The sequence below is a fragment of the Triticum dicoccoides genome, chromosome 6A (genome assembly GCF_002162155.2).
Source record: "Triticum dicoccoides isolate Atlit2015 ecotype Zavitan chromosome 6A, WEW_v2.0, whole genome shotgun sequence".
Classification (NCBI taxonomy): domain Eukaryota; kingdom Viridiplantae; phylum Streptophyta; class Magnoliopsida; order Poales; family Poaceae; genus Triticum; species Triticum dicoccoides.
In genome coordinates, this window is record NC_041390.1 from 112,475,524 (window position 1) to 112,487,253 (window position 11,730).

At 45.3% G+C, this 11,730-nt stretch overlaps 1 protein-coding gene across 1 annotated transcript; it reads right to left on the bottom strand.

The window, feature by feature from the left end:
* Positions 1 to 9,449: 9,449 nt before the first annotated feature.
* Positions 9,450 to 10,902, bottom strand: LOC119319435. The gene has a single exon (XM_037593916.1). It carries the CDS (start codon positions 10,900 to 10,902, stop codon positions 9,664 to 9,666), a length of 1,239 nt encoding a protein of 412 aa, XP_037449813.1. The 3' UTR covers positions 9,450 to 9,663.
* Positions 10,903 to 11,730: the final 828 nt, after the last annotated feature.

Consider the following 11,730-nt stretch of genomic DNA (forward strand, 5'->3'; position numbering starts at 1 on the left):
GGTTTGGCCCGGGGGGGCTGGGCTGGCTTTTATTGCCTAGTCGGGCCAGAGTCCTAGTCGGACACGGCCCGTTAGGTCGGTTCGTTTTTTTTATTATTCCACTCGGAAGAAAAATAAAAATAAATACTAAACAGACTCCAAAAATTCTGAAACAAATTTTCACGGGCTTCTAAAATCAAGCCGCACAAGGTGAACATTTATTTGGGACCTAAATGCAATTTTGAAAAACGCATATTTTTCCTAAATTCAAATAAAACACCGAAAAACTCCGAAATAAAATCTTATTTGATTTTATTATTAAATCCTCAATATTTCTTTATTTTGGGAAAGTCATTTTATTCCCTCTCTCATATTTTTGTAATAGAAATAATTGATGATAAAATAAATAAAATCAAATGATCCTATTCTCAAAATTTGAGAAAACTCAAATATGAAAATAACGAAATCCCCAACTCTCTCCGTGGGTCATTGAGTTGCGTAGAATTTCTAGGATCAACCAAAATGCAAAATAAAATATGATATGCATGGTGATCTAATGTATAACATTCCAAATTGAAAATTTGGGATGTTACAAACCTACCCCCCTTAAGATGAATCTCGCTCTTGAGATTCGGGTTGGCTAGAAAATAGGTGAGGGTGGTTCTTGAGCAAATCTTCCTCTCGTTCCCAAGTGGCTTCATCCTCTGTGTGGTGGCTCCACTGTACTTTGCAAAACTTGATAACCTTGCTGCGGGTGACTCGAGTGGCAAACTCGAGAATCTTAATTGGTTTTTCCTCGTATGTCAAATTGTTATCCAACTGAATAGTTTCTAAGGGCACTGTGTCTCTCAATGGTATGTCAGCCATCTCCGCGTGGCATTTCTTTAACTGAGAAACGTGGAACACATCATGAACTCCTGACAATCCTTCGGGCAATTTCAACTTGTAGGCCACCTCTCCCATACGCTCCAAAACTCGATATGGTCCTACAAATCGTGACGCTAACTTCCCTTTAACTCCAAAACGCTTTGTTCCCCGAAGTGGAGATACTCGAAGATAAGCTCTATCCCCGACTTCGTAAACTGTCTCCTTACGTTTAGAATCTGCATAACTCTTCTGTCTGGACTGGGCTACCTTGAGCCTATCGTGAATCAACTTCACCTTTTGTTCAGACTCTTTAATCAAGTCAGGTCCAAACAACTGGCGGTCTCCAACTTCGTCCCATGACAACGGTGTCATGCACCTCCTTCCGTACAAGGCTTCGAAAGGGTCCATCTTTAAACTGGTTTGATAACTGTTGTTGTAAGAGAACTCTGCATATGGCAAATTATCGTCCCAACTAGATCCATAATCTAGCGCACAAGCTCTCAGCATATCCTCCAAAATCTAATTAACTCTCTCGGTCTGTCCATTTGTCTGTGGATGAAAAGCGTACTGAATTCTAGCCTGGTACCCAAAGTTTCGTGCAACTGCTTCCAGAACTTTGAGGTAAACTGGGTTCCTCTATCTGATACGATACTCCTCGGAACTCCATGCAAACATACGATTCTGGTCATGTATATCTTTGCCAACTTAGCACTGGTATAAGTGGTCTTTACTGGAATGAAATGAGCTACTTTCGTCAATCGATCGACTACAACCTAAATCGAGTCATAGCCTGAACGAGTCCTAGGCAATCCCGTGATAAAATCCATGCCTAGCTTATCCCACTTCCATTCGGGTATCGGCAATGGTTGTAGCAATCCTGCTGGCTTCTGATGTTCTGCCTTTACCCTCTGACATACATCACAAACTGCTACATACTCCGCAATATCCTTCTTCATTCCGGTCCACCAGAAAATATCCTTCAAATCCAAATACATCTTGGTATTTCCTGGGTGAATTGAATACGGTGAATCATGTGCCTCTTGCAAAATCAACTTCCTGATCTCCGGGTCATTGGGCACGTAAACGCGGTCTTCAAACCATAGGGTGTCGTGCTCATCCTCACGAAATCCTTTAGCCTTTCCTTTGTTCAGTTTCTCCTTTATAGCGGCAACCTCTTTGTCAGCTTTCTGAGCTTCCCTGATTCTATCCATCAAAGTTGACTGAATCTCCAATGCTGCTACATAGCCTCTCGGAACTATTTCCAAACATAGTTCATGAAGATTTTCTGCTAACTCCCTTGGTATTTTTCCCGTCATTAACATATTGACATGGCTCTTACGTCTTAATGCGTCAGCTACTACATTAGCCTTTCCGGGGTGATAATGCAATTTCATATCATAATCCTTGATAAGCTCCAACCATCTCCTTTGTCTGAGATTCAACTCCTTCTGTGTGAAAATGTACTTCAAACTCTTATGATCCGTGTACACCTCACAATGATTTTCAATGAGGAAATGTCTCCATGTCTTCAATGCATGCACTACGACTGCTAACTCCAAATCATGCGTGGCATAATTTAGCTCATGAGGATTCAGTTGTCTTGAGGCGTATGAAACAACTCTCCCTTCCTGCATAAGCACTGCTCCAAGTCCTCGACGTGAAGCGTCGCAATACACCTCATAATCTTTGGTCTGGTCTGGCAAAATCAACACTGGTGAGGTAACCAAACGTTTCTTCAACTCCTGGAAACTAGCCTCACATTCCTCTGTCCATATGAACTTGGTATCTTTCTTCAACAACTCCGTCATAGGCTTCGCAATCTTTGAGAAATTTTCAATAAATCTCTGGTAGTATCCTGCGAGTCCAAGAAAACTGCGGATCTCTCCAACTGTGGTTGGGGCTTCCCACTTGGTCACGGTTTCAACTTTAGCGGGATCTACTGCTATACCTTCTCCAGATATAACATGTCCGAGGAATCCTACTTCCTTCAACCAAAACTCACATTTGCTGAACTTGGCATATAACTGATGTTCTTTGAGCTTTCCAAGTACCAAACGCAAATGCTCCTTATGCTCCTCTTCATTCTTCGAATAAACCAGGATATCATCAATGAACACTATGACGAACTTATCCAAGAACTCCATAAACACTTTGTTCATCATGTTCATAAAATAGGCAGGTGCATTAGTCAGATCAAATGACATAACGGTATACTCATACAGCCCATACCTGGTGGTAAAAGCTGTCTTCGGAATATCCTGTTCTCGAATCTTCAACTGGTGGTATCCTGATCGTAGATCGATCTTGGAAAATATCTTAGCTCCTTGCAATCAATCAAACAGATCATTGATCATTGGTAGTGGGTACTTGTTTTTGATCATTACTTCATTCAATCCTCGATAGTCAACAACCATCCTTAACGATCCATCCTTCTTCTCCACTAGTAGTACTGGTGATCCCCAAGGCGAAGAACTTGGGCGAATATATCCTTTATCCAGTAACTCCTTAATCTGCTTCTTAATTTCCACCAAATCCTTTGCTGGCATCCTATATGGTCTCTTTGATATTGGCCCTGTGCCTGGCAATAGCTCAATCAGGAACTCAATATCTCTATCCGGTGGCATGCCTGGCAACTCTTCCGGAAATACATCGGGAAAATCCCTTACCACTGGTACTTCCTTCTGCACAACTCCTGTTAGGCAAGTTACTTGAGTCCTCTTTGGCACATGCCGAGATACATACTTGATCCTTCTCCCTTCTGGTGTGGTAAGCAAAATTGACTTACTGGCACACTCAATATTCCCTTCATACCTTGATAACCAATCCATGCCTAATATCACATCCAATCCTTGATATTCCAATACTATTAGGTCTGAGGGGAAAACATAGTTACCAATCCTTAATGGTAATCGATCACACCATAAACTAGCCACATACTCTGCTCCAGGCGAGGTTACTAACATGGATGACCTAAGGGCTTGGGTTGGTAGGTTATACTTATCCACAAATCCCCTTGATATGTATGAATGCGATGCACCAGTATCAAAAAGAACGAGTGCAGTAAATGACTTAACCAAAAACTTACCTATTACTGCATCGGGCTGAGCTTCAACCTCCTCCACGCTAACGTGGTTCACCTGTCCCCTGTTGAAAGGGTTCGACTTCTTCCCATAACTTCCATTGCCATTTTGGCCTTCAGGACATTCATTGGCATAATGTCGTGTCTTCTGACACTTAAAACAAGTGACTTGGCTTAGGTCCTTCTTGGCTGGGGTTGATGGGTTGGTGCGGTTCTGGCCGTTGCTTCCTCCATTGCCATTACCATTCTTGGTGCCATTGTGATTGTGCGAGCTACCTCCTCCATGGGTATGCTGAAATGTCCTCCCGGTCTAGGGGTAAAACGTGGCTTCTGCTGAGCTCCTGAATTGTACTTCCCTTGTCCATACTTCCTCTTGCGATTTTCAATTTGCTGCTGCTTCCCTTCAATCATAAGAGCACGATCTACCAACTCCTGGTAGTTGCTGAAGGTGGCTACCATCAACTGCATGCTCAACTCATCATTCAGTCCTTCCAGAAACTTCTACTGCTTAGCTGCATCCGTAGCGACGTCATCTGGGGTATAACGTGCTAGCTTACTTAATTCCTCCACATACTGGCCAACTGTCTGTCCTCCTTGGCGCAAGTTGCGAAACTCACGCTTCTTCATGGCCATAGCTCCTGCTGAAACATGGGTACGAAAAGCCTGCTGAAACTGGTCCCATGTGACAGTGTCAACTGGGAAAGTGGCTATGAAATTCTCCCACCATGATGCTGCGGGTCCTTCTAACTGATGTGCGGCAAACTTCACCTTCTCTGCATCTGTGCATCCTGCTGTGGTCAACTCCCTAGCTGTCTTGCGGAGCCAATCATCTGCTACTATCGGCTCGGTGCTACTGGAAAACACCGGCAGATTCAGTCTAAGAAAACGGGCTAAGTGGTCAACAAGTGGTGGTGGTGGTGGTGGATTGTTGTTGTTGTTCCCCTGATTCTGATTCTGGACTAGCAACTGTATCAATGTGTTCTGCTGCTGGATCAACTGGGTGAGCTCCGATGGAAAGGTAAATCCGGGGTCACGTCTCGGAGGCATCTGAGGGTTTAGAAAAGATGAGATATAAGAATAGAGGGGGTCTAAAGAGAAAACACTACCCATATGCACATGAGGCAAAACAAACAATTCACTTCAATCAATCAAAGAAGGGCATACAATCGATCTAACTATCGCAAAAGTGCTCGGACTACTATATTTACATGATGGACTACTACTACTGATGGGGTGGTCTACTAGAAATATTCTTCGGTTACAGACTCCATGATATCTGCTCCAGCTTCATCAACATAGTCATCATCGTACTATCTAGTTCCGAGTCGGTGCCGTCGATGATGATATAGTCTTCCGGGCTAATCTCCTGGGGTTCTTCGTCTTCATCTACTGGCGTAGGGCCTCCCATAAATATTCCAATATTCTTGATCAGGTCGTCATTCTTCTCCATCAATACTTCAATTTCCTCTTCATAATCTTCACGTGTAGCCTTGAGTTCTTCCTCCAGTTCCTTGATTCTAGTCTTAGCCTTCTTCAGATCTATCATGTCGGCGCACATCTGGTTCTCCTATCGTCGAATGTGTTGATTTAACTCCTGGATAAAAGCTGCAATTAGTCCTGGCCATGGGAAGCCCGGCCCGGCCCGAAAAAGCCCGGCCCGGCCCGGCCCGACGCTACCTCCGGGCCGGGCTCGGGCCTAGTTTTTGAGCCCGAAGGCCGGGCCGGGCCGGGCCGGGCCCGGGCCCATCATTTTTGCAGTTTACTGAAGGTCGGGCCGGGCCGGCCCGAAGCCCGACGGGCTTTTAGGTGTTCGGGCCGGGCTCGGGCCCAGAAACACAGGCCCGATGGCCGGGCCGGGCCGGGCCCGGGCCTGGATTTTTTGTGTCGGGCTTGGCTAGGTCCGGCCCGAAGCCCGGCCCGGCCCGAGGTTTGGCCAGGTATAGCTGCAATTGATCTATCCTTTCGTGTGCTGATCATCTCCCAGTGCTCATCTCGGCGCCCACAAATCTGGTAAATAGTATCCTTGAGATCCTTGCGGTAGACTTCTCCAATGCGTCCCATGGCGATGTGAGCTGCCATGCTCTTTTCTAGACTCCAAGTTGGTGCATCAAAAGAAAACTCTATGGGCTCGGTGACTGGCATGAACGTCCTTCCTGGAACTTGAACTTGAATCATCCAGCGCTCTTCTTCAGGTAAAGTGGCGTTGTAGGTTCCCGTGAAGCTTGGTACTCCTATGTTCAGGTATCTAGTGACTTCCTTCAAGTATTGTCCAAAGGGTGTATCTTCATCCGGTTGCATGAATTTGTTCCTTGCATCCGCCATCCTAAAGAGTAGAGAAGATGAGAAGTCAAAAAAGAAGAGAGTGGATAGTGATCTAGGTCTTTAGCTTAATGGTCGTGTCCTACAATCAGCGTGTGCTCTGATACCATCTCTGTAGCGACCAGACCTCAAACAGTCTGATCTCTGTGCTCCGGTGTCATCCCTGAATCAGTAATGCTGACACCACACAGTACTCGGAGGATTTATAGCAGAGTAGCAATCACACACTTATTACATCGAGTGTCTCAAAAGAGAACTTATTACAATTAATATGGCTTAAGGCCATCTAATAACGATAACAACGGAAGGCTTGAAAGATAAGTGAGTCCATCAACTCCAACGGCATCACTGAATATATAACCACGACCTAAAAACTCCTTAATCGTCGTTTGAAAAGTCTGCAACATTAACGTTGCAGCCCGAAAACGGGTCAGCACATGGAATATGCTGGCAAGGTAACACATAGAGAGTAATGGAATGAAATAGCTATACTATATGCATATTTGGCTGGTGGAAAGCTCTATGGTTATAGTTTTACGTAAAACCAATTTTTCCCTACTTCAAAGGAATAAAATTTAATTACTATCATGGTGGTTGTTAAACATTGAGAATGGTTGACAACATTCTCAATCCCAATTAAGCATCATCGTTAAACATAACCCAACAAAATTAATTTAGAGTAACATATTGAGATTCACATGAAAATCCAAGTACTAGATACTCAAAACGTCCATAACCGGGGACACGGCTAACCATGATTAGTTTATTACACTCTGCAAAGGTTTGCGCACGTTTTCCCACAAGACTCGATCGCCTCCGTTTGGTTTCTCGCACTACATGGTGTTTGAGAAGACGGATGACCGAGACATAGTCTTTCAGAAGTGCTAGCACCTCACGATCGGGTAGACCGTACCACCTACATCCCCTACATCTGCTGGTCTACCACTGTAAGAGTTCGCACAACTTAGTCAACTATGCTAGAGCCCATAATAGCTTGTGGCTGCACACGGAAGTTTCTAATATGAATAGTCTCACGATCCCTTTGAGCCTGGGTGGCGGTCCATAAAAAAAACAGGCAATCATGGTCTACCCAGGTGCCTGGACAGGCAATCCTGGAATAACCAGGTACCTCAATCCATCCAGATGTGTGTTTAAGTGGCCACCTTAGATAAACCATTAATTAACAATCTCACATCTGTCATGAATATCACTCACCCAATCCACGTCTACTAGCATAGCATGGCATAAAAAGCAAACGTAGAAGTAACTCCCAAAAGTTTGATAATAAACAGGTAATAGGCACTACCTCATCTACTTCCCATCCCACAATTTAATTAGATCCTAATCATGCAATGTGTGAGGATTGATCTAATGCAATAAAACTGGGTAGTAGAAAAGGTATGATCAAAGTGTTACTTGCCTTGCTGATGATCCGCGAAACCTAACGATTCGAAGTAACAAGCGGCGCACTCCGGGTATTCTATCGCAGACAAACAAACAAGCATACAATAAGTACTCATCTAATGCACGGGTAAAACTCAAATAAGAGATCTAACTAGAAGGTTCAACTTAAGAACTCCGGTTTGCAAAAAGAATCAAATCAAACGAAGCAACGAAAGTCAAACGGCGAAAGAAAACAACTTCGTTCTAGTAATCTGGATCTAGGGCAAATTTTACAGTAGCAAAATCTTGTTTAAGTTGATTAAACGGATAGAGGGTTTCGAGACGAAACTCTAGGCGCTTGAATCGTCTGATTCCGATAAACGAGCGAAAAATTATACTAAAACGAAAATCGGATCAGGAATCGCGATCAAAAAAATCGCGGATTTAATCCAAGAAAAAAGAAAAACGATGAACGCTCGCTAGAACGAACAGACAGACGAACGCTCACTATTTAAATAAACCGGAAAAACCGATCTATTTAAAAAAACCGAATCTAAAAAAACCGACGAAAAACCGACGGTTTTTTGAAAAAAAACGGCGGCAGGGAAAACGAGGCGGCGGCGACGGCGTCCGGCAGGCGGCGCGGCGGCGAGCAGGACGGTGGCGCGGCGCGGCGGGCGGCTGCGGCGGGGCGGGCGACGGCGGCGCGTGGCTGCGGCGGCGGCAGGGCGAGCGGGGCGGGGCTGGGTAGGGTTTGGCCCGGGGGGGCTGGGCCGGCTTTTATTGCCTAGTCGTGCCAGAGTCCTAGTCGGACACGGCCCGTTAGGTCGGTTCGTTTTTTTTATTATTGCACTCGAAAGAAAAATAAAAAGAAATACTAAATGGACTCCAAAAATTCCGAAACAAGTTTTCACGGGCTTCTAAAATCAAGCCACACAAGATGAACATTTATTTGGGACCTAATGCAATTTTGAAAAACGCACATTTTTCCTAAATTCAAATAAAACACCGAAAAACTCCGAAATAAAATCTTATTTGATTTTATTATTAAATCCTCAATATTTCTTTATTTTGGGAAAGTCATTTTATTCCCTCTCTCATATTTTTGTAATAGAAATAATTGATGATAAAATAAATAAAATCAAATTATCCTATTCTCAAAATTTGAGAAAACTCAAATATGAAAATAACGAAATCCCCAACTCTCTCTGTGGGTCATTGAGTTGCGTAGAATTTCTAGGATCAACCAAAATGTAAAATAAAATATGATATGCATGGTGATCTAATGTATAACATTCCAAATTGAAAATTTGGGATGTTACAATGGTTCACAAAATTCCAAAATGTTTTCCCCCCTGAAAAGACTTATCAGTTCACGAAACAAAAAAAATAGTAAATCCTTTGAACTAATATACTCGATTAAACGACAAAACAACATACACTCGTATAGAGCACATTTTGAATATCATCGAAGCATGCCTAAAAATGGTTAAAATGCAAAGTTCTGTATTCCAAGTAGATAGATGGGGGTCTTATTTCATATAATAAGGTGAATGAGAGGGAAAGCAAAACAAACAATCGAGTAATTAGCTAGTGAGTTGAGACAATCCAAAATAAAATGAGTCCAACTGGCAACAAAACGAAAAATCAAATCAAAATGACAACTGTACCAATTTATTAGTGGAATCTCTGCCTCAAAGATGGTAGTGGAATGTAATACTTGAACAAGTTCAGAAATGCAACCAGTCGTATAGACTATAGAGCTGTAGGGTATTGCCACACATGCGGTACAGGAAAACATAGTCGTTAGTTCTAATGCTGGTCCTTCGGCATGATTGGCAAAAACACCTAATGATCAGTAAAACACAAGCAAGTATTTGACGAAACCTATAAATGTAGATAACCCAGTTTGCATGTGTCTAACACAGTCTAAGATAATAATGGACTTCTCTTTCTCATCTTCAGAATATCAATACTTGAACAATCCATACAGTGGACGACAGAACGAAACGTTATGATACCTTGCCAGCATATCGTCAAGCACCTTCTCCTTCAAGTAGAGGGCACAACTTATTATTTACCAAAGAGGGAGGCCATGGCATGATGCAGGGCCGGACATGGCTGTCACATCTCTTCTGAAAGAGCATGTCCAGCTTCGCCGTCTCCATGCATAAAGACAGGAACCACGAAGGAACATGAACATTATGGAACGTTTCACCAGTAGAGAAGTACACAAACCCATCAATAGTATCCACAATATGCAGCTCAACATCTTCTAGTGAGCCCCCAGTGGCCTCAACAATCGACTTTAACTCTAACTGAAACTTCTTCTCTAGCATCCATCTCTCGAAGCCGTCCTCATCAGCTCGCCAGAACCAAACATGGATACCAAAGTCAACTGGGCAAACGATACAAAGCCTCCCATCCTTGGCCTCCCCAGGCCACACAAGGTGAATTTTCCCTTCCAAGAATGGTGGCAGATCCATCCGAGAGAAATGTAGCGTTGCGGTGTTCAGCACGAGCAAGCCGGCTTCATTTGCTTGTATCCAATAGATGAACCCATTCACCATCGTGCCAACTTTAAGCCAGTGTTCGTCTTCAGGCAGTGGCTCCACAGCCTCCGACCACGGGAAGATCCGCCACTCCCTGCTATCTGACGAGAAGACGGCGGCGCGCGCCCGCGACTCGTCGTGACAGATAGTGACAAGGCGGAACGGCCCGTCGCCCTCTTCGGAGGCGAGGATGAAGCAATCGAGGTGCGAGGTAAGGCCGTGGCCGTCGTCGAAGAACTCGTCGGGCTTCGGAGGGACAAGATCCAGGGCCCCTGTGAGGGGGTTGTAGGCGGCGAACTGCCCCGTCCTTCCGTTGCAGAGGAGCACGTAGCCTCCCCGGCAGTCGCACACGAACCACCCAGGGGAGGCGTCGTCGTCGTCGGGGAGGCGGGTGAAGAAGAAATCGGCGCCGCGGACGGCGGCTGCGAGGTCAGGGTCGGAGCGGCGGCGGACGGGGGCGAAGGCAGGGATGGCGGGGCCGTCGGGGTCGAAGAAGAAGCCGAGGAGAGGGGGTGGGTGGGCCGCGCGGAAGCTGCGGCGGAAGACGGGGGACGAGCGGACGGCGCTGAGGATGGTGCGGCAGCTGAGGGCGGCGCGGACGAGGCTCGGGAGGGAGGGGAGGCGGAGGAAGATTTCGCGGAGGAGATCGTCGCCGAGATCGATTACGGTGGTGGGAGCAGGCGGCGGCGGCGATGGAGATGGCGACGATTGCTCGGAGGCCATGGCTTTGCACAGAATTCCGACTTGCACTGCCGCGGAAGGAGAGTGCTCAGGTAGGACCCACTAGTCTGTCTCTCTGGATCCACTGGGTAAAAGAACTGTAGAGTTTCCCTGCAGAAAGGGCGCGGCCGGGGTGTGCACCGCCAAACCAGGCCGAATAGCCGGTCCAGGCGTGGCGGCCCGATAGCCCGCGTGCCCGGCCAGTGGTGGGCCTAGCCCAGCACGTATACAATCGGGTCGTGCCGGCACGTGGCCCGTCTAGAGCCGTGAGACAGGCCCAAAACAGTCTAAAATCAGGCGGGCTGATGAGCTAAACGTATCGGTGGGCCGCTCTGTTTCCTTGTGTCGTGCATGGCCAGAGCACAAATGCAAAGAGCGTAAGAGGTGGTAATCACTAATTAAAAAGCATTCGTTTCTTTAAAAAAAACTAATTAAAGAGCACTTCTTGCAAAGGTCGCTACCACTTTCCAATAATTATTCAGTGTGGCACTTGTCGTAATCTTGAAGTTTTTTTTACAGATTTGTTTATTCAAAATGTTTTACCTCTTTTTCTGCAAAAAAAAAATGTTCTAGCTCTTAAACCGTGGCCTATAAGCTAACATGTGGTGCATTGCAGCTTCCTTCACAAACTTTGGATTACTTAATGCACAATGGCAAAACGGGATGAAGAAAGTGCAAATCTAGGGGTTGCATTCTTCTAAAAGTATCATGTCTTCTTTCCTTAGGGAGAAAGCAGAAACCAGAAACGAGTGGAGGTTCGATCTCTCACCCAAAGCAACCGGAGCTGGTGGAATCTTCCCCTATAGACTCTGAAAAACATCGTGTACCTTT